The 24,370-nt window shown below is 39.4% G+C and overlaps 1 protein-coding gene across 1 annotated transcript in view; it reads left to right on the forward strand.

Moving 5' to 3' along the window:
* Window positions 1–24,370, forward strand: part of LOC128025803 (xenotropic and polytropic retrovirus receptor 1 homolog) — a 37,488-nt gene that overhangs the window by 7,745 nt on the left and 5,373 nt on the right. Inside the window, exons 3-13 of the mRNA XM_052612329.1 lie at window positions 17,363–17,464; window positions 18,450–18,670; window positions 19,180–19,329; window positions 19,473–19,556; window positions 19,648–19,729; window positions 19,930–20,126; window positions 20,443–20,622; window positions 20,765–20,933; window positions 21,028–21,222; window positions 21,500–21,660; window positions 21,782–21,909. Of these exons, the coding sequence (XP_052468289.1) occupies window positions 17,363–17,464; window positions 18,450–18,670; window positions 19,180–19,329; window positions 19,473–19,556; window positions 19,648–19,729; window positions 19,930–20,126; window positions 20,443–20,622; window positions 20,765–20,933; window positions 21,028–21,222; window positions 21,500–21,660; window positions 21,782–21,909 (1,669 nt within the window). The remainder of the gene's footprint in view (window positions 1–17,362; window positions 17,465–18,449; window positions 18,671–19,179; window positions 19,330–19,472; window positions 19,557–19,647; window positions 19,730–19,929; window positions 20,127–20,442; window positions 20,623–20,764; window positions 20,934–21,027; window positions 21,223–21,499; window positions 21,661–21,781; window positions 21,910–24,370) is intronic.

The following is a 24,370-nucleotide window of genomic DNA, read 5'->3' on the forward strand; positions in this document are numbered from 1 at the left end:
TGATCCGTTATTCATTAACTGTATGGGCCAGCTGCTCCTCAGCCCTTGAAGAATGTGATTCGCTGTGTTGTTAATGCGTGAACGTATAAATTATAAATATAAATTATAACTTACAAATTCATAACAAAATTCAAACAATAAATACTGTTTTGCCATTCTTTAGTACCTCAATTAAAGTAGCATGCCGACCCACCATGTCGTTCTCTTTAATACTATAGTAAAAAATAAACTTGAATGGACATCGAAAGGTTTATTATAAGATACAGTTCAACTTACTGAAATGTCTCGTGTAATCTCTCAGTGTTTCAAGCTTGCCACATAACAATACATTTACATCAGAATAACCATTCGGCGTCAATAAGTTCAATAGTCAGCTAGAAAAAATAACTATAAAGAGGAGCATTTTTCTAAATATATGCACTATATTGCATGGGCAATCCAAGGTGAAAAAACAACACTATCATCACTTAACTCTGTACTTTCTGTTATTGAAGAAAATACATTGTAATCGGCTAAAACACATACACAAGTCACTTTACTTCCTGAACAAGTACGAACCCGAGTCCATGTTGCTTTCATATTCACGTGAACTGTGTGCAATCAGACTCCGACCACCTGCTTCAGGTAGACTCTGGTTCAGTACCCCAGTGTGCACCCACGTTTGCTCTCATTTTGTTTGTTCTCGTTTGTTTTTGTTTTCTCTCTCAGGGTTGGATCTAAACTCTGAATAATGAGAATTATGTCTCATACTTTCCAGAGGTCGCAACGCAAAGAGCAGAAAAAAAGGTAGCAGGCTCGTTATAGCAGGTCTGATTCTAATTGGCTTTCAGTGTTTTTATCTTTCATCAGCTGTAAAAAATCATTCTGAAAGTGATTCCAACAATAACTTGGGATTCCAAAAATAACCAGGCCCGTTCACACAAAGAACAAAACTATAAAGATAACTACATTAGCATGTACACCAGTGGATGATATAATCTGTTTATTCCAAGCACACGCTCGTCTGCCACTTTGAATTCTCAAGCTTGTTATGGCAGGATTGATTCTGATTTTATAGCTCATCAGCTGGAAAAAAAAAAGTTCTGAAAGCGATTCCAATTATATAGTTTCTCTTTGCCTTTATCATTAAAGCTGTGGTGTGGACTCTTCTATTCTTTAATATTGAGAAAGATTTTTAGAACTATATCTTTATAGTTGTCTAGTATATGTCCTTGGTGTTAACAGTAGTGTTTAAAACCACAGAGCTGCTTTGCTTTCAGGGAGTAAATTTGCATCTCATTCAGCCCATCTGCTGTTTTCGTTTAGTTCAGATGTGTTTTATATAACTGCTCATGCAGCATCAGTTTGACCAGTAGGGTTCTGACGGTGAAGAAATGTTCCCACTGGTAATACCGGTATCATCATTATATTGCTCGGGCTTTCCCTCTTTCCTCGCTTGTTTTCACTTTTAAATAGCTTGTAAATGTCAGTGCAAATTTTACTTTCACTTTGGAATTAGCTGCAATTCGGCATTAATGGACAACAACTAAATTCAAAGGATTCTATTTCCCTGAGCAATGAAATTCTTACTTTGCTCTCCACAATGAATGCCAAGAAACTGCTGAACTATACACACACATACAAAATCATACACTATAAAACTATACACATACCTACAATGTAAGAAACATAATAAAAACTATGCTGCAGTAGCATGAATATAGAATATGAAAACAAATAGAAATATAGACTAGGGGTGGCATGGTTCAACTTTTCACGGTTTGATTTGTTTCATGGTTTTAGAGTCACGTTTTCGGTACCAGTCGGCTATGTCTGCTGTAGTATACTTAGCAAGATGGGCATTTTGACATAATATTTGTGCAAATTGGTCAATTTAAACAGAACTTCAGAGCGAGCTTAATATTTACAAATCTTGACACTGCAGACGTAAGTTGCGTCCTCTGGCTCCTAAATGTTTAAACTGACAAAGCTTAAATGAGTTTAGTTTAAACAAAGATATCAACGTGTGTTGTTCAGGTCTCATCTGTGAGCGCGCTATCAGCACCTGGCTGATAACGGTATAAATGACTGCTCATAATCCAGCATAGGCCTACAGCATTCCCACTGAACAAAAGTGAATGGTTTGTCCAAGGTTTTTTTTTTTTCTCTCATCGCTGTTAGTGTAAAGTCTGGGAAGCCAGAATGCGCATCCATCAACAGAAACATATATTAACTGAACCCTGTTTGGTTTACGTGTAGGGCTGTGATAAACGATTATTTTTTAAACGATTAATCTAGCGATTATTTCTTCGATGCATCGATTAATCTAACAATTAATTTTTTCAGACTGATTCGATTTCGATTATCTCCCCATTAATTGACTACTAACAATTTATACATGTTGATTTACATATATGAATGAAAAAAACATGAATTCCTTAACATTGCAATATATGTTTATTGCTCTTAAAATTACAAAATAAAAGACTGACTAAGAATACATTACTTTGCACTTAGAGATAGCATTCAATAAAACCTTGAAGCCTTGGAAACACAGCTTACTGAAACAAGCTTACTAAACACATAGGGCCTAGCTTACTGAATTTTTTTTTCTTCTTTCAGATGAAAATAACAACAACTTGATGTCTAGCATTCAATAAAAAAAGGTCACCCAAAATACTTGTTTAGAGCAATTGAAAGAATACAGTAACCAATGTAAACTTTTCCAAAAAAAAAAAATTAACAGTGGGAGCCAGCAGCCTGTCATGGAGAGAAAAATCTCTGAATGCTCCACGTGAAACTTTGGCGTTCCGCCCTTTTTTTTATCGTGTCTAATGATTTTGGTTAATATGCACGAGGGAGAGAGAGAGAGAGAGAGAGAGAGAGAGAGAGAGAGCGCGAGCAAGACCGCGCTCGTGTAGTTTGAAGACTTTGAGTGCGCGAGCGCGCGTGAAACTTTGGTGTTTTGCCCTTTTTCTATCGTGTTTAATGATTTTGATTAATATGCACAAGGGAGAGAGAGAGCAAGAAGTGCTCGTGTTGTTTGAACTGTGAATGACAACATTTATTGGATGCATTGATTAGGAGCCCAAACTACACTCAAAGGCCAAGTGATGCCGATATATTTGTGGTCCGTGATATTGGCACAGATTCTGGGTAATAAACAATTCTTTGTGAATATAGTTCTCAAGTTGGAAAAAACATTTAGTTCCCACTTTAATATGGATGCTGTAAAAGGAAGGGAGACATAAACACATGACTGAAATGTTTAAATGTAAAAAAAATAATAATAATAATAATAATAAAGCATGATTATTCTGTGGCACTTAAAAAAAAAAAAAAATCATGTGTCGCAGATTTTTGTAAATTGATTTTTTTTTCTTGGTCTTGAGCCCTGCATGGTTTAATCAGATCACAGCAGAGCAAAGAGCGGATTGTGCATTTGCATCTCTGATTAAAACTCAGCTATGCAGGGAAACAATTCACTAAAAGGTTTATTAGTAATGTTAGGTAATACATTACTAATACATTGAACTAACAATGAAAAAAAAAAAACCTTTATGGTATTTAATAATGTATATTAATATTGAATACATGTTGCAAATTTAAAAATGTGTAGTGTATTTATATTCAACATTTATATTTAATAATTACCCTGCATTAATGATGTAACATTGTTGACCTGTTTCTTTCCATGTGTGTGTGAACTTTACAGCCCATCAGCCATTACATTGAAATTGCTTTGCTTGCAGTTCTCTGGTGTTTGTACAAAAACAAACACCTGTTAGTGTCTCTGATACTCAAGCTTGTGACGGTTGGGTTTTGGGAAAAACACAAGGTGAGGGCAGGATCCAATTTGCAGGTACGTCGTTTATTAGGGATAGGGAAAAATACAAAATAAACAGTCATGAGAGACAAAACCAAACAAAAAGGGAACCGGATGAAACGGATAGGAAACTCGGAGGAACAAGAAGGTAAGGGAAAACTCGGGAGACGAGCACAACTCACACATAGGGTAAGGACTCCATACAGATGACAGAGAAAGACAGCTATACATAGAGAGACTAATGACAGAGGATTGTCAGCACCTGTGCGATTCTAATTGGAGTGCAATTACTGTGAAGACACAACCAGACTAGAGGAATTAAAGTGCCTATGGTGAAGTGCCTAAGGAGAAGTGAGCTCACTAGGGAACACCCAGGAAAACAGAGACTGACAGCGTGACATTACCCCCTCCCCTACGGAGCAGCTCCCAGATGCTCCACCTGAAACCCCGGAAAACCCAACAGAAAAAGAGGTAGGAGGGAGGTGAAGCGGCGGTGGACTAGGGGGAGGGACGGAGGGTCAGGAAACAGAGACAAACAACCAGGTGGAATGGAATGGCAGAGACAGGAAGGTGTAACACAAAACAAGGAGTCCAGGAGGGTGGTGGACCGGCGGAGGGAAAAAGGGGAGGGACGGAGGGACAGGTCAAAAAGAGGAAAATAGAAAAACAAATGAAAACAACATGGGTAATAAAGGACATTAGGCGGAACAGAGGGCCATCACACCCATGTGGTTAAAGCAGAAGCCCCCCCAGGGCGGAGCGGAAGACCACCACGTCCTCACGGTCAAGGCCAGAGTCCCCCAGGGTGGAGCGGAAGACCACCACATTCTTGTGGCCGGACCCATGGGAGGACGAAGATCACCGGTGACTTGACTCAGTCCTCGAAGATCACCGGTGACTAACCTTGTCTCTGGAAGGTCGACGGTGACTAACCCTGACTCTGGAGGGTCTACGAACACCTGACTCGACTCAAGACTGCCTGTGGAGACGTGAGACACCTCTACTTCGGGCACTGCCTCTGGAACGGCCTCCAGCACCGCCTCGGCCTCCCGAATAGCAGCGGGCACCGCCTCTGCCTCTGGAACAGCATCGAGCACCTCCTCGAGAACAGCCTCGGGAACATCATCGGGCACCACCTCGGGATCCGCATCGGGCACCGCCTCGGAAACTACATCGGGATCCGCATCGGGCACCGCCTCGGAAACTACATCGGGCACCGCATCGGGCACCGCCTCGGGATCCGCCTCGGGCACCGCCTCAGAAACTGCATCGGGCACCGCCTCGGGATCTGCATCGGGCACCGCCTCGGGAACTGCATCGGGCACCGCCTCGGGAACTGCATCGGGCACCGCCTCGGGCACCGCCTCGGGAACAGCATCGGGCACCGCCTCGGCCTCGGGAACCGCATCGGGAACCGCATCGGGCACCGCCTCGGGAACCGCCTCAGAAACTGCATCGGGCACCGCCTCGGGAACTGCATCGGGCACCGCCTCGGGAACTGCATCGGGCACCGCCTCGGGAACCGCATCGGGCATCGCCTCGGGAACAGCATCGGGCACCGCCTCGGCCTCGGGAACCGCATCGGGCACCGCCTCGGGAACCGCATCGGGAACCGCCTCGGGAACCGCATCGGGAACCGCATCGGGCACCGCCTCGGGAACCGCATCGGGCACCGCCTCGGGAACCGCATCGGGCACCGCCTCGGGAACAGCATCGGGCACCGCCTCGGGAACAGCATCGGGAACTGCATCGGGCACCTCCTCGGCCTCGGGAACTGCATCGGGCACCTCCTCGGCCTCGGGAACTGCATCGGGCACCGTCTCGGCCTCGGGAACTGCATCGTGCACCGCCTCGGCTTCTCGAACAGCATCGTGCACCGCCTCGGCATCTCGAACAGCATCGGGCACCGCCTCGGCATCTCGAACAGCATCGGGCACCGCCTCGGGAACGTCCTCCTGGACGGCAGCGGCCCGCTCGGGAACGTCCTGCTGGACGGCAGCGGCCCGCTCGGGAAAGTCCTGCTGGACGGCAGCGGCCCGCTCGGGAACGTCCTCCTGGATGGCAGCGGCCCGCTCGGGAACGTCCTCCTGGACGGCAGCGGCCCGCTTGGGAACGTTCTCCGGACCTTGAGTAACGGCAGACGCCTGTCTCCTCCTCCATCCTTTATGATGGTGAGTCGGTGGCACCTTATCAGGAGACTCAGGTGTTGAATCGGCCATCTTGTGCTGTGGTGCTAGGCTGGCGGCCATCATGGGTTGTGGCGCTGGACTGGCGACCATCTTGTACTGTGGCGCTGGACTGGCAGCCATCTTGTGCTGTGGCGCTGGGTTAGCGGCCATCTTGTGCTGTGGCGCTGGGTTAGCGGCCATCTTGTGCTGTGGCGCTGGGTTAGCGGCCATCTTGTGCTGTGGCTCTGAGCGGGCGGTCATCTTGTGCTGTGACACTGGGTCGGCGGCCCTTTTGTGCAGCAGCACAGGACTGACGGCCATCTTGTACTGTGGCGCTGGACTGGCGGCCATCTTGTACTGTGGCGCTGGACTGGCGGCCATCTTGTACTGTGGCGCTGGACTGACGGCCATCTTGTACTGTGGCGCTGGACTGACGGCCATCTGGTTCCATGGCGCTGGTTCGGCCGATCTGCGTTTCCCCCCTCCTCTCGGGACATACTGGGGAACTGGCAGCCCCCAACCGAATCCCGGGTCGACGGGCGCCCACAGTGGAGATCGCTGCCGGACCTCCTCCCGGCTGTTTGTTCCGGAGCGACCTCCCCTGGTTCCCCGGAACACCACTAGGCGAGAGCCCTCGAAGCCACCTTTCTCCCGCTTGCTGGCTGGGGAGAACATGGCAGCAGACATACCGCTGGATCCTTGTTTGATGGAGTCCTTCTGTGACGGTTGGGTTTTGGGAAAAACACAAGGTGAGGGCAGGATCCAATTTGCAGGTACGTCGTTTATTAGGGATAGGGAAAAATACAAAATAAACAGTCATGAGAGACAAAACCAAACAAAAAGGGAACCGGATGAAACGGATAGGAAACTCGGAGGAACAAGAAGGTAAGGGAAAACTCGGGAGACGAGCACAACTCACACATAGGGTAAGGACTCCATACAGATGACAGAGAAAGACAGCTATACATAGAGAGACTAATGACAGAGGATTGTCAGCACCTGTGCGATTCTAATTGGAGTGCAATTACTGTGAAGACACAACCAGACTAGAGGAATTAAAGTGCCTATGGTGAAGTGCCTAAGGAGAAGTGAGCTCACTAGGGAACACCCAGGAAAACAGAGACTGACAGCGTGACAAAGCTTCTGTGTTTGACCTCACCCACATGTTTTCAGAAGAAAACTTTGTTTTGGGTTCAGTTTGTGCAGTTTCAGCAGATACAAATTGTTTTCAATGTTAATAATTTTCTCTTTTGCTCACATGTCAGTAAGGCTTGAGCAAGACTCAGTCGCCTGTTTAATCACCAATACAATTAATGACGTCCGTTTATCCCGTTTCACAGATTAACTGATGTTCACAAAAGCTTAAAACTACATAAAAATTCACAAAAACACACAAAAAAAAAATCTTGAAGTGTACATTTTAAAACTGTTAATTTGCAGAGAAGTTAAAATGTTATTTTCTAGACCTAGTAACCTATACTTGAAATAAGCACAGAAAAAAATACATCACAGTATGCCATGTCTCTATAGTATAATACAGAATTACAAATGAAACGAGCTGAAAACACAATACTGCTGTATATTTATAGACATTATATAAAAGATACAGCATGTTACTGTTTTATGACAGTATAATACTGTTAAAATGTACCTGTAAATTTACTGTAACATTTCCCATTGTAGATACAGATACTTACTAGTGGCCTGGTGTTCTATAATAGGTAGTGGATTAAACTTTCAGATCAGAGATTCAATTAAAAGAAGTAAATAACAGTCAAACCCCCAGTGGCATCACCCCATGTCTTAAGACTAGGGCTGCACGATATATTGAAATATTATAAATGTAAATATGGCGTGTGCCATCTGAATCATTTTAATAATATGCTACTTAAACCACAATGTTGCAAAAGGTCAGCATTTTAATTAGACGCATTTAGCAGAGAATTGCTTGACATTAAAAAGTTACGTGCAATAAGTTGCAGAAAACAACTCTTTGGCGTCTCTTTTTTTCTGTTTGACTCACACCAGAAGCGCGCGCACAAACCACATCTCGCACAGCGTCTCTTCAGTTCTGCCGCAAAGAACTGAACACACACACTCACACAGAAAGATGCGTTTCAGAAGGCGCGCGAACACTGAGTTGATTTGTCTTTTACATCTCCATATATATGTTTGAACCGACACATACACACAGAATTATGTCAATAGTACCCATCTCGACGAGTGATGAATATAAACCGCTGAGAAAGAAATCGGATGTTTATCATTATACTGGATCCATGCAGTCAGTTTTAAACGAACAGCAGGCTTATAAATACCATGCTACTGAATATGCAGTGTTAATTTAGACAACAAAGACAAGGACGAAAAATATTTGTTAACTTGACAATTTTTCTGGGACTTAGATGACACTTTGACGAGCTAAATCTAATATCTGATCATAAAAACTTTGACGAAATTTATGCCGCGTCTTTATTAAAAAGACGAGATGGGACTATAATGTTATTTGTGGACTAACGGACATTCAAAATGCGTCCTATAGGCTACTGTCTTGTCCATCAAAATGTGCGTCCCTGTCATTGGATTGCATAGGCTATGGTGGTTGAATAGGCTACCAAAACTCGAAATAGCGATCTGAAATTATGGCATCAGCACCCGAAGTGGTAGGGATGTGGTAACCCATAGTTCCCAGGAGTCATAATTTGTTGTCGATTAACTTAAAATTAGTTAAGGAGTGAAATGCGGAATCACCCTGATAGAATTCCTCTCTCGTGCGTGCACTCTCCACTTCTTCAGTTCTCATAAACAGCGTGCAATCAGTTATCAGCACTCAAATACACAAAAAGCAGTCCAAATGTCTATCGTGTAGAGTATCTCACATAAATACAGTCAGCTATAGGTTAAGTGAACATTCACAGGTGAGTGAAAACCGAACGTGTATCAGTTTTAAACGCATGCCTTTCGTCTTAAAGGTACAGCATTCCTAGCCTTGTCATTAAGGGGGGGGGGGGGCGTGACGTGTGGGCGGAGCTAAAGAATCACGAGCGCGAGTAGGCTTTTGCGTTGAGAGCGTTTGGAAGCTGTGACATTACTGTGAGGAAAAAGACATCATCCAAAACAAACCATGGCTAACAGTCAGATTCAGCGTATATTTATGATCCAGAATCAGATCCAGAGGCTGAAATTTAACAAGAGCAGCATCAGCAACGATGTCTCTATGTTAGGGCTGTGCGTTTTTAGCAGGGTTGCCTTGGTAAAATTCACATTTTAGGGGCTAAATATCACGTTATTTGTATTGGGGTCGCTGTGACCCGCGGACATGAAAAACAACCACCACAGACTTGGCAACACTGGTTGGCATTTACTCCACAGAGCCGTAATTCACTGACAATCTACACAAAATCGATGTTAAAATCGCAGGCGATTCTTTGTCAATTTTGAAAGCGATTTCGTGTTAGTTGTCAGTAGACTACGGCTCTGTGTAGTAACTGCCGCTCCACCTGAAACAGTGTTGCCAAGTCTGCGGTTGTTTTTCATGTCCGCGGTTTGAAGCAATCCCAATACCAATAACGTGATATTTAGCCCCTAAAATGCTAATTTTACCAGGGAAACCCTTCCCAAAAATTTATATTTTAACCCCGGGAAGCAATTTTTAACTCCATCCACTGGTCCCTTAATGCTGTTTTTTTTTTTTTTGGTAATCTGTGCAGGGTTGTCTTGCCCTGACAACCAAAAACACACTTCTTTTGTGACAATTCGCTCTCGCTCTGATCAGTGAATGTCTCTGCTGTGCTCTGCTCTACGGGAGCGCCCGCTCTTCCGGCAGAAGTGCCCTTAGGACCCATATAAGGAAATTCCGCTCCATCTAACGTCACACAGAGCCTTATTAAAAAAAAACTTTCCGAAACTTGTGACAAACCGGAAGAGGTATTTTTGGAACAAACGTACAACTTAATTTTTGAAACTTTGTCCATGTTTAGCATGGGAATCCAACTCTTTAACAGTGTAAAAAACTCAGTATGCATGAAATAGCATTTCACCCCCCCTTTAAGGTTAAAAAAACAAAAGATGTTAAATGTCGAAATGTTAAGTAAACTTACTGTAATTTGTCTCAAGATAAAGACTAGGACTAAATCAAAAATGCCTGTCAAAATCAGCACTGGTACGGTTTATTTTATCTATATTTATCTCTGTTTTTTTTTTTTTTTTTTTTTTTTTTACTGACTGTTCACTTGCCTTCATGTTTGAACTTTCTCAGACTATAGTTTTTACTGTGGTATATGAATGAGTACTAAAAGTGCATGGAAAGCAAAGTTACAATGATATAAAATTAGTGTTATTGATTTATTTGTTTGTATGTTCACTTTGATGTTAAAATTACATTTTCTGATTTGTGGCTACTTTTTGTGTACTGCTAAAACTGCTGGTTACTTTCAGAAGTTGTAATGATTCTTATTTTTCCAAGAAACAATGTGAAACAAATTGGTTATTTTCATTTTTAAATATTTTAAAATAGTTTAAATAGATTTTTCACTCATTAAGCAATATTCGCATATCGAATATCACATTTTTTAAACAATGTATCGCATTTTTCTTCAATATTGCGCAGCCCTACTTAGCCCTACTGTCCCGTTATACTTGACTACCATCAGGCATTTTCATATTCACAGTCCGCAGTCTTTTTTGGTTTGTTCCATCCTGTCTTAGTAACTGGAAATGACAAATCCTGACCTAAAAATGAGTGTAAGGTTACCACACCACAGTGACATTTTGAAGAGTAGTTATCCTTAGCAAAGTGTGTAATTTAATTGCTTTGTCAGATTATTACATCTAAACCCGAGTGATAAAGAAATCCTTTGTCTCGGTTGTAATGCCATGCTATCTGTTAGTTCCCGGGGTTCATCTCAAGACCCACGGCTGATGGATAACTTATGGGGGACTGTTTTAGCGCTCCGATAAGCAGGGATTTGCATCCAAAGGTTACAGCATGTGCAAACACACACACACACACAAACACATGACCAGATGTAAATTTTTTCCTACAACAGTGCTGAAGCTCACAAAGAGCCATAAACCTGCATACTGAGTGTTTTTCTAAGCTGTGGGATAATGGTAGTTGTGATTATCTAGAAATAACTGTAATCTTCTGTCAAAGTTTGTGGTTTTTATGGGTGGTGATAAGTGTAGCTAATGGGATTGTTTAAGTAAAGCTATTATTTTGGAGGGGAACTTGCATGACCAGGGTTTTTCGTTAATAAGATGCTGATTTTTTTTGATGACTGACTTCAGAAAGGGCTGATAGTGCAGGTGTTTGAAGTCATGAACCTCTAATTTTAAGTGTTTGCGTACAGTGTTACGTGAGTGATTATGACCATCTTTACTTGGCTTAAGAGTGAGATCATAGTCCCTAGATTTCTTAATGGAGATTTCATCACTGTATGCAAAAAGGTGTAATATGTAAGTGCATTTTACCTAGAACTACATCTAATGATTAATTCAGTGTCAACTGTATTGTCATTTTAGCACATCTCATGGCAATAGATAAAAAGCAAATCACAGTTCCTTCAGGAAACTACACTGTGAAATATACAACAGACAGAAGGACTAAAGATAACAATAAATACAACAATAGTATCACAAGGTATAGAGTAAAAGAGAATTGACCATGATAAAGTCATCATTACCCAAAACAAATTATATTTTATGTTTAACCACAAAGGAGACATCAGAGCCAGCTGCACATATCATAAGGTCTAGCCGAGGTGAGGCTACTTCGGCAGATACATGAGGACTGAGCTCTCGCTGATCGTGTGGAGCTCACTGTCTCCGAGATCGAAGAATTTATTTTTTTAAATAGGCGCTGTCTTTATAAATAAACCACAGATTTGAGACCTCGATGAGCATAAGAAACTCCTTAAAAAAAAAAAAAAAACATTAAAAATCGTTCTGATCCCAAACTTTTGAGTGGTAGTGTATGTACCCTACAGTTCAAAAGGTTGGGACAGGTAAGATTTTTTTTTTTTTTTTTTGTATAAATTGTATTTTCTCTCTCTCTCTCTCTCTCTCTCTCTCTCTCTCTTAGTCCCACTAATGCTGTGTTTATTTGATTAGAAATGCAGTTAAAAAAAATTATTTTTACAATATTACAATACAATGTTATTTTTAATTATATTTTTTATAACTGTTTTATATATATTTTTTATATCCTATTTTAACATATTTAAAAATAAAATTTATTCCTGTTGGAATTTATTTTTATGGAAACTGTGCTAATTTTTTTTATTCTTTTTATGAATAAAACAACATTTATTTGAAATTAGAAACTTTTGTGATCTTATGTCTTTAGTGTCTCCTTTGATAAGTTTATTGTAGGGCTGTGAAAAAAAAATCTAATGCGATTGTCATGCACATCTCATCAGTAAAGACGCTCTTTTAATTAGAAGTATTATCTCCAGCACGTGTGTTCAGATCATGGTTGCCAGGTTTTCACAACAAATCCTTCCCCGTTGCTTCTCAAAACTAGTCCAAAACTAATCGCGATTCCAGGAGGTTCCCAGATAAAAAAAACAATGCTTCCCGGGGTTAAAATATGCAGGTTTTTTTTTTTTTTTTGCATGGTTGTCTTGGTAAAATTCACATTTTAGGGGCTAAATATCACGTTATTGGTATTGGGGTTGTTTCGAACCGCGGACATGAAAAACAACCGCATACTTGGCAACACTGGTTCAGGTGGAGCAGCAGTTACTACACAGAGCCGTAGTCTACCGACAACTAACACAAAATCGATTTCAAAATCGACAAAGAATCGCCACCGATTTTAAAATCGATTTTGTGTAGATTGTCAGTGAATTACGGCTCTGTGTAGTAAATGCCAACCAATGTTGCCAAGTCTGTGGTAAGTTTTTCATGTCCGCGAGTCGAGGCGAAAATACCAATAACGTGATATTTAGCCCCTAAAATGCGAATTTTACCAAGGCAACCATGCCATTAAACTAAAATTTAAACCCCGGAAAGCAATTTTTTATCGGGGAACCTTCTGGAAGCGCAATTAGGCTAGTTTTGGACTAGTTTTGAGAAGCAACTGGGCAGGATTTTTTGTGAAAACCTGGCAACCCTGATCTGAACACACGTGCTGGAGATAATGCTTCTAATTAAAAGAGCGTCTTTACTGATGAGATGTGCATGACAATCACATTCGATTTTTTGCACAGCCCTAGTTTATTGGTAAAGAAGATGCACAGGGCACATACCCAACTAATCAATAGTGACATTTGTTGATAGTTTGTGCTGTCAATTCAATTTATTAGATTTCGTAGTCTAGTTTTAGCTAGTGTTGTGTGAATTTAATCAATGACCTGGAATGACAAAAGCAGTAGCTCGCTGATATGGGCTTTTTTCACTGACCATTGTAAAGCAGATACTGTTATCGGGTAATAATGTACAAATAAATAACCAGGTAGCTGATACATTGATCAAACACTGGTCAAAAGTACAGAAAGCAGCAAAGTCCAGAATTGTTGTGTGTTAGGTTTAAATAAAGGACAGGGTATTTCTGTAAGTTCAGTCATTCCCTGGAAGATTACAGTTCACAAGTTCTAAAGTAGTTTATTTTTCTCTCCCAGGAGGGAGATAGAGCTGTGTATGTTCATCCCTGCATGGCTGTTATGAAACTGAGCTGTGCTTTCATAGCAGGCCAGACACAGTGACCGAGCTGAAGGTCTCACTGGGGAGGGTTACCTAAACCAGTGCAGAGAGGGACTTTCTGCTGGATCAGATCAGATCAAACAGTTTATCGTGAGAACAACCCAGAATCATCTTAACCCTTTCACTTCAAAGTGTTTTTACACAATGAACTCACTGAACCTCAAATGGCCATCATAACCCAAAATATTTCTTACAATACTTGAGGGTTTTATAGTAACTGATAGGTGTCATGTGATAAGGCAACTGCTTACTCTGAGAGATTTTTTGACTCATTACAAATTTTGTAACTTTCTGTTGGTGACAGCTGTGGTTTAGTACTTTGATCAAGGAAGCAGTTCCTTATAAATCTTATATACCTTATAGAACTTGCATGTTATGATTCCTGGCAGATTGAAACCTGTGACTAATCTAAATCTAATCTAATAGACTCCTGTTTGTTGTGGAAGTGTAGGGTAATGGGTTGTTTTGTGAGTCTAGTGTTTCAAGGATCACAGCTGAGAGTCATATTGTTTTAGTTTTGTCAGATGACACGTGTTTTTCAACCACATACAGACCACAGCACTTGAGCTTTGGTAGATGCTAAATTATGAAAGACCGTAGTATCAGTAAGATCTGACGGTATCGGTTCTGCTTTCGGTACTGAAGGAAAAAAAAATTATGTACTATGTATTTTTGCTTAATAATGTTGTCGTGCACATTTAATCTCGCCAAACATTTCTAATGTGCGATCATATTAAGACGTTTGTCCGTGAGATCTGCGTGAACTCATGCACGCCGCGGAGGCTGTCTGTCAGTCACACACACACACACACACACACACACACACACACCAACAAGTGCACACACATGCATTAACTGTATGTAAACTTCTGCTTAATAATAAAGAGTGACGATGGCGAAGAGATTTGCTTAATGTTATCGTGCACATTTTATCTTACCAAACATTTCTAATTTGTGATATTATTAAGACATTTGTCTGTGAGATCTGCAAGAACTCGCATGCACGCCGCGGAGGCTGTCTGTCAGTCACACACACACAAACAACAAGAACGAGCACGGTACACGCATAACAGTACGAAAACTCACGCTTGATACAAAGAGTGACGATGGCGGAGAGAGCAAAACGTTCCAAAGTGTGGTTATACTTCACTAGAGTTAATGCTGACAACCCTCGTTGTCATAAGTGCAAAACAACATTTGCATGTAAGGGCGGAAACAGAAGCAATCTGTCAAAGCATCTTTCAAAAGTGCATTATGTGTATCGACTGCCTAGCTAGCTCGTCTCTGGTTGTTGCCCCATCTACGTCAGGTATGTATGCTAAAAATGTTGAATCAAAGTTGTTCACGTCATTTAAAATAAATGTAAAATCTCCCTGGTTTGCTAACCTTACGTAGAAATTCTGTTGATTTCTTTTGGGAAAAATGAGAATGAAATCAACATATTTTCTACTTGTTTTTAAAATTCCATATATATATATATATATATATATATATATATATATATTATTTATTTATTTTTTTTTTAAGCTGCAGCTACTATGAACCAACCAACTCCTCCTAACACCTCTGGTCCAAGACAAGCCCATTATTAATTTTACATAAAAAAATATATATATATATAAAGAAATTTTAATTCTGTTCTCAACTTGTTCTTAAAAAAAAAACACACAGACACAACACAAAGTACCGATAAGAATACCGTGAAAGTACCGGACCGTTAAGCAGTATCGGTAAGAGTAGTAATATCGTTCAAACCTTAACAATACCCATCCCTAGTGGATACCACACACTCATGTAACAATATTCTCCTCACTGACCTCTTTGTTTTAAGAGTTACTCTAAAATGCATCTGTACACCAGTGTGAAACTCTTAATCTAGGAGGCTATGCTCCTTAAATGTTCTTAGGATAAAGTAATGCAGGTATTTTGAGCCATGAGTCATTTTCCCAAGTCTGAGAGTCCTGAGATAGTGATTCATTGTCTGTCTGTCTGGACAGTATCAACCAGACTTACTGTCATTGTGCTCTGTGTTTTGTCCCGCAGAGGGGAATATCATGCAGTGACGTCTAAATGGTGTCAAAAGTATTTACAGTCAACAGAAACTTCACATGCCCCACAAACTGTATATGTTTGAAGTCACAACCTGTGAACTGTTAAACCTGTGATTTAAGACCATGCTGACTTAAATAGTCTTGACTCTTAGTTCTCAGACTAGGGATCTTGAAAGACATGACGCAGAATAATTATACAGGGATACCTTAAGCCTGGCTCACACTACAGGATTTTTAGCCCGATTTAGCCCCGATATCCCCCTCCCGAGAATCGGAGCAAACATCTTATCGAGCACCTCGATCTGTCCCGATGTTCGGTGCGGATTATCTGGTAATGTGAGGCATTCACCGATCGAATCTCGCACCTGCAGATCTGCTCGCACACAAATCGGGGCAGCCCGATTATTATCAAACATGTTTGATATTTAGGATTTAAATCGGGATGATCTGTATATGATTATGTCAGTACTTTCACAGCCAATGCGCAAAACAGCTGATGCAGGGCTTCTTTGGATAGTGGAGACATGTTACTTGACAAACACAACTATGTAAAGTGTCAAACGCATCACAACTGTAAGGAGAAATATAAGTGCTGGAGTGAATTGAGTGAAAACTAGGTGAGTGCAGAAAGCTAGAATGTAAAAAAATAATAATAACCTGATGATCTGCTGCGTGAGATCACTTGAGGCGCTCCCTCTGGCAAGATCTTAACGATATCTTGCAGTTTGTGATGTGCCACGATGTTCAAATATTGTAGTGTGTGCATGTTTAATATTTGAGGGAAGATAATCTGCAAAGATTCTCCTTATGTGTGAGCTGCAATCAGATTTCAAAATCGTTTATGATTTTAAAACTCCTGTAGTGTGAGCCAGGCTTTAAAGTGCATACATATATATATATATATATATATATATATATATATATATATATATATATATATATATATTTCTGCATCACGCTGCTGCTTGTGTCTGGTGTAGACCTGGCGTAAAGCTCAATTTTAGAGAATTTAGATGGGTCTTTCCAATTCTGTAGAAATCTGTAGAGCTTTATGTGGAGCACTGCTAGTGCAGATTCTGTGTGGAACTGATAACAATGATTTTTTGGAATTGAAAATTACTATTTTTTTTGTACAATTAATTCAACCGGCTTGCCAGATGAAATGATTCTTGTTGGTGCAAAGTGGTATCCTTAGTACAATGTAGTCTTATTTTCTCAACCTGGATGATGACTTCATTTTATTCATGCTGTTTTAGACCCTTATTTCACTTACAAAAAGGTTCATTTGAATCTTCTCTAAATGCTTGTAATGACTCCAAACTCCTATCCTTGACATCTCTTGCACAGAAATTGTGATCTAAACAAGAATAACATTTTCTGTGGGCAGTGTGTACCTGCTACTTTTTAGCCAGTGATTTTGACCCAGAAATCATATTCACAAGGTCCAACATATGAATCTGATGTACTGCTCTGCAGAATGAGCTTCACTACTTGTTTTCTCTTTCCCACAAACAACCTCAGGCTTTTGAGCTGTGTTTCATTTCTTCTTTTTCTGCTCAGTATATTTCCTTGTTTTTTGAGTGTGTGTGTGTTTTTTCCTAAGTAACTTTTTTCACACTTGCTTCATCCTTTAGTCACAGATGAAGACACTGTCAAGAGATACTATGCCAAGTTTGAGGAGAAGTTCTTCCAAACATGTGAGAAGGAGCTGGCCAAAATCAACACATTCTATTCAGGTAACTAAGTGTAAACATTAGACTTGTTTAAGGTAAAGCTCACAGTTTTGTGTCTGCTACTTGTTTCGATTTTTTGTCCTTAGTATTTACAGTGACAGATTACACATCACACAGAGATTTACCTTTGAGAAAACAAACATTAAAGCTCCCTAGCTAAAGCCAGGACTGCCATTAAACCAGCACTGCTGTTATTTTTTATATCCCAATAAATAACCACCTGCTTTTACTTTCTTTCACTCACACTGTTCTCTTACTTTCATTTTTGCCCATGACCATTTGTTTATTGTCTAACCAATGGCTTAGAGATAATTCATATTCATAACCAATCATGTAAAGTTAATGTAAAATAGGCTTTGCGGGTTATATTGATGAACATCCCACCGCTGTGGTACAGCAAAACACATTTTTGCACATTGCACATGTGAATGTTTGGACATGAGTGAAGTACAAAGCATTGTTTACAAAATAAAAAATATTGGTTAGCAGCCAAGTGTTACATTGTGACCTTGGAAACATTTGAATTCATGCTGAACGAGAGAGTATACGAGCCCATAAATTTGAATTGAGTCATTCACGGTTTTACGGTTTGTGGGTTTGTTTCTCAGATAGTTAAAGAAGGCTTTGTAAAAAGAAATAAATAAGTAATAATAGTTTTCCCGTTCAGTAAATGTCAGTTTACATAAGTGATTTGTTGAGAAATTAGACATTACTGATCCCTGTGCAGGACCTATGTTATAGAAATAGGGTTATAGTTTCAGTCTTTATTGCTTGTCAAATTCAGTATAATCACAGTTTGTACTTGTTAAACATACAGTTTTATAACGCTTTTAATGTTTATATATAATATATAATATATTATATATATTATATATATTATTATTTATATATATATTATTTATATATAATATATGGAACCCTGGACATGATATTTACATTCCATCCATCCAGTTGTATTACATATGATGTTTCCATTCTTTTGACACAGAGAAGCTTGCAGAAGCACAGCGGCGATTTGCCACTCTGCAGAATGAGCTGCAGTCGTCTCTGGACGCACAGCGGGAGAGCAGCCGAGCCACAGGTCTGCGCCGCCGTCGTACTGTCTTCCACCTGTCACAGCAGGAGCGTTGCAAGCATCGCAATATCAAAGACCTGCAGCTGGCCTTCAGCGAGTTCTACCTCAGTCTCATCCTGCTGCAGAACTACCAGGTCTGAAAGCATACAAAACACTGGTTTACAAGACTTAGTGCTCAGTTCTGATTGGTTGCTCACATCTGATTTTTTTTATTGGCTGTTCACAATGTTTTTATTTATTTATTTATTTATTTCTTTTTTTTTTTTTTCAAGTGACAGGTTGAACATAGCCTCAGTTCTGATTGGTTGCTCACATCTTTTTTTTTTTTTTTAATTATAATTTATTATTTTATTATTATAATTTTTTTATTATTATTATTTTTTTTTTTTTTTCATGTGGCAGGTTGAACGTAGCCTTAAATATTTAAAAAATGTTTTAATATTTAAAATTGTCATGACATTTGGTGGAACTGATTACATGGAATCCTGTGCACATGATAACTTAATGATTGCCTTTGTTGCTGCTTTTTCAGTAATTCCCATTTGATTATGATCCAGCTAGTGTCACTGTTTTTTATTAATTTCTGATTATCTGTTCTTTGAACTCAATCTCATCTAAAGTGTTAATGGTTTCTCCCTGTCAGAATCTAAACTTCACAGGCTTTCGGAAGATTTTAAAGAAACATGACAAGATCTTTGAGACGGCAAGAGGCGCTGATTGGCGTGTGGCCCATGTTGAAGTGGCTCCTTTTTACACCTGTAAGAAGATCACTCAGCTCATCTCTGAAACCGAGGTACCATACACTCAAATGACTCATTCCACTTAAAGTATAAGGATTTCAGAAAAACTATATCTGCTTTAAAGAACAATTAAATTGTATCTGATCAAAATAGCACAGTGGTTAGTTATTCTGACAGCATGTTCTTAAATCCCCAGGGCCTTGTTACCACAGAGTTGGAAGGAGGAGACCGACAGAAAGCCATGAAGAGGCTCCGAGTGCCCCCATTGGGAGCAGCACAGGTAGGACACTCTGTGACTTTCACCAAAACATCTTTCATTAGTAGTGTTAAAAGAACATGAACATCTCACCATCCTGTGCTCCTTATCTTAGCCTGCACCAGCATGGACCACTTTTAGAGTAGGACTCTACTGTGGTGTCTTCGTTGCTTTAACCGTCACAGTCATCATCACAGGTACATACTCTCTGGTATGCCTTTTAGAAAACTGCTATTTTAATGGAAGTTTGAAATGCTTTTAGTTACTTTGTAAGGTCTAATATTTTCACCATCTGTAAAGACATTTTACAACATTAATATAACTTTGTGATCAGAATCTTTTTCAAGGATTCAGTGGTTTGGATATTTTAACAACTGTATGTTTTGCACATATGTAGGTGTTGTTAAACTTGTTAACGGAGATGAGAAGAAGGTCTGGCCCCTGGTGAGAATGTATCGAGGTGGTTTCCTGCTAATAGAGTTCCTTTTTTTATTGGGCATCAACACCTATGGATGGAGGCAGGCTGGAGTGAACCATGTGTTAATATTCGAGCTCAACCCCCGCAACAACCTGTCCCACCAACATCTCTTTGAGGTAATTGGAAATCTACGATTGAAGTATAGAATTACACTGTTTATTAGGCATTGACAAGAGATGATTTGAAATAATTATGTTCCATTTTTGAGTCTTTTATTCTGTTTGACTTTTTGAATTTACAAAAATTTTAAGTGGAAAAAGAACAGTTGTATGTGCTTTTAAAATAATCACAGATTGCTCACATTTATTTGGACAGCTACTTCATACATTTAGAGATTTTACAGTGCACAGATCTTGTCAGACTTCCTGCTAGACTAAAACCAATGTAAAAAGAACCAGATTTTTACGTTTATTTCTCTCTGTTTTTATGCAGATTGCTGGTTTCCTTGGAGTTCTATGGTGTGTTAGTATTCTGTCTTGCCTCTTTGCCAAGTTCACAATGATCCCTATACAAGTGAACCCTCTAGCTCTCTATGGATTCTTCTTCTTTTTCCTTATCAACCCTTTCAAAACATGCTACTATAAATCTCGCTTTTGGCTACTCAAATTATTGGTAAGAGCCAGGAGAAACCCATTTCATAACACACAACAGCATTTGTCACAGTTTTATGATACATATTAATATTCCAAATTGTCGATTAAGCTGGTCACCTCCTATTTCTCCTGCATTATTTTCCACCTTTTTCTGTTCATAGTTTCGTGTGGTCACAGCGCCATTTCATAGAGTGGGTTTTGCAGATTTCTGGCTGGCTGACCAGCTCAACTCTCTAGTAGTAGTTCTGATGGACCTGGAGTACATGATCTGCTTCTACAGCATGGAGTTGAACTGGTCCAAGTCTGAGGGGGAGCTGTGGATTAAAGAGGGTATACAAATGCACGTTAATCTTTTGGCATATTTAAAAAGGTTTTTATTGGGTAGTTATTTATGACATGATGTATGTTTTTTCTTTCAAATCAGGTGGTGAGATATGTCATTCATATTCATATGGAGTACGAGCTGTAATCCAGTGTTTGCCTGCCTGGTTCCGGTTTGTGCAGTGCCTGAGACGTTACCGGGACACAAAGCGTGCCTTCCCTCACCTGGCTAATGCTGGCAAATACTCCACTACTTTCTTTGTGGTCATATTTTCTGCACTGTATAAGACGCATGAAAGTAAGCACATGAGCTGTAACATTCTTTACCTCAACCTCAGATTCTTTGGATACTGTATGAAATTCTTTGTTTACCCAACATGAAATTTTATGTTTCTATTCAAAACAAGTCTGAAAGACAGTTTGGGTCAGGTAGAATATGGTTGATGATATTGTTTACAAAGTAAAAGCGGACCACACACGGATCCTTGAGGAACACCATGCGGCTAAATGTAAAGTCCTGTGTTTCCTTATATCTTTAGTGTTCTCTTATGTTACTCCCTCTCTGTTATCATTAGCTCTTCCAGAAGGTCAGGTCTTCTTTTACCTGTTAATTTCCTGCAAGATCATTAACTCCTGCTACACCTTAATGTGGGACCTGAAGATGGATTGGGGTCTTTTTGACCGTAACGCAGGGGAAAACACCCTCCTCAGAGAGGAGATTGTATATCCACAAAAAGTAAGTAACACACACCATTGGTTTTCATGTTTTACCATTTAAATGGGAACAGTCCCCTTCACATCATTTACACTGTTGACAGTCTTATCGTTGTGTTAATTTTTGTGCTTTCTTTGAACAGGCTTACTACTATTGTGCCATAATAGAAGACGTAATCTTGCGCTTTGCTTGGACAATTCCACTTTCTCTTTCACAACTCCAAATTTCTGATATTTTGGCAACTGTCCTTGCACCACTGGAGGTGTTCAGGTGAGCATACCAGCATATATCATAACACTCATTAACCATTTCTACCCACAATCTGTGGTTAAAAGAATACTTTTCCCAAAAACTTAAGTTGAAAATTTGCTCACACTCAAGCCATCCAAGATGTAGATGGGAGAGTTTCTTCATTAGAATTTTGGAGAAAATAACATTACATCACTTGCCCACCAGGTGATACTTTGCATTGAATGGGTTCCATCATAATGAGAGTCCAAACATCTGATAAAAACATATTTATCCACAAGTAACAAATATTTTCTGAAGGAAAAAGCTGTGTCTTTATAATAAACAGTCCGTTAAATGTATTCAAAGCTCAAGGCTTAAAGTTCTCAGGCACCATGCCGGATCTCCGTTGTGCAGTGTTTGGCTGAGGAAAAAAAAAAAATACATTTTATTTATAAAAAGATATAACTTTTCGAGTCCATGAGTTCATCTACCAATTGTAAGAAAAAGTCTAAAGGACATTGAAGATGTTTATTGCAGCATAGCAGTGACAAAGTACATGCAGTACCTTGGGCTCAACAGAGTTAGAATGAACCCAGAACATCCTTAGTTCAAACCTTTTATACATTTTCAATTCACTACCCTTCATGTAAATGAAGTTGCTCCTGTTGAAACAGCTGTACTCTGTATGTTAATAATTAAGGTCTAAGGACACCCCTTTGTCTGAGGTGGTTCTCAGTGTCCCACGCCATTCCAATTCTACAAATGGTCACCAAATGATCTACAAACAACATAACTGTTGATTTTCTTTTTCTCTATAATATTTAAGCCATTTTAGGAAATGAGCATGATCAAACATATTGTGGATTGGAAGCTGGATCGAGGCAGACAATAATTTCTTACACAATGGTTTGAGAGGAGCACAGCTTTCACTCTCAATCAAACCAAACTAACATGACTAGCCAATCAGAATCTTTTGCTCTTATAAACAAGAGACGTGCAGTCAGCACAGCCCTAGTACATGGAGAAGCGTGACACTCTGAAAAAGCTGTAAGTCGCAATGGTCAAAGATGTCCATTTAGTGCACATATACAAAAATAAACAGCTCAGAGTAATCATGTCATCACCAACAGAACGACATGATTGCCAGAACAAATTTACTGGGATTTTTGAAAAGTTCCTGTTCACACATGATCTCTTTTTGTGTTGATCTTAATTTACCAGTAAAGACTGTAACTCTTTGTCTGCATATGCTGTGAATTTGAATTGCTTAACGTTCATCTAGAAAAACTGTGCATTATTACACTAGATTTGTAACGTAAATCATTAATAAACCTTTGCCAACACAGGAGAATACATCAACCCATTTCTAAATATGCCATATATTGTACATCGCGATTTAAAAATAAAAGTATCTGAGTCTCCATGTGGCCAAATATTAAAATTCAGTGGATCAAAACATCTTTTATCATGCTGTAAAGTGAAACGGCACCAGGATGTTGGTCCCTTCTGCAGGTATTTATGTTCATATTATGTATAGGCATATTGCATTTTGTATTTTAACAGTGTTGTTCAATAAAACCATGTAATACTTGGTGATATTTTATTTATACGAGTTATTATTGTCTCATCATTAGTTTATAAATAAATAATCATACTGAAGCCTGGTTTTCACTTAGGTCTATTTGTGTTACTAAAAAATATCAGATTATTTAATTGTCAGAATAATCAGAAGATTACTTGATTACCAAAATAATCATTAGTTACAGCCCTAAAAAAATTCTAAATATAACTGCATTGTTTTACTTTTTGTAGTTAAAAGACAAGTATTTTGTAATTGAAAATGTATTAAATATTCTATTAAAATATTGTCTCATTCTAGTGAACCAAGTATCTGTATTTTGTAGGGGTGGGAATCAACAGAGGCCTCACTATACGATATTATCATGATGCTTGTGTCACGATATAATATTATTGCGATTTCAAATATATTGAGATATTCTGCAATATATTGTGATTTATTATTGTGTAACTTGAGCTGGTACAAAAAAAGTTCAGACTTTTCAGCAATTGGGGCATTTGAAAGTAAATTACTTTTAACTTTCAACTGTATTCTCATTAACTAATATTAAGAAAGATTAATTAATACTTTAATAATTGTATTGTTCATTGTTTGTTCATGTTAGTTAATACATTAACATTAATGGAACCTTACTGTAAAGTGTTACCTTAAAATGAAATATCAAAATATTATTTTTTTATTTGTTTTTTATTTTTGATTTTTTGTTTGGACTAATTTTCCAAATATGTATAGTTCTACAAAGCTGTTATTATCAAAGCATATTAGCATAGCATAGCATCACTTAAGGTAACATCATTTTACAAGCGTTGCCCAGTACAGCTGTACACCATGTTACAGCAGAGTAGCACCACTGCAACAGGAGCAAGCATACAGCATATACATTTTCTGTCTGCGTTATTTGAGCAAAAATATTAAAAATTC

This window comes from Carassius gibelio, chromosome A2, assembly GCF_023724105.1.
Source record: "Carassius gibelio isolate Cgi1373 ecotype wild population from Czech Republic chromosome A2, carGib1.2-hapl.c, whole genome shotgun sequence".
NCBI classification, from domain to species: Eukaryota; Metazoa; Chordata; class Actinopteri; order Cypriniformes; family Cyprinidae; genus Carassius; species Carassius gibelio.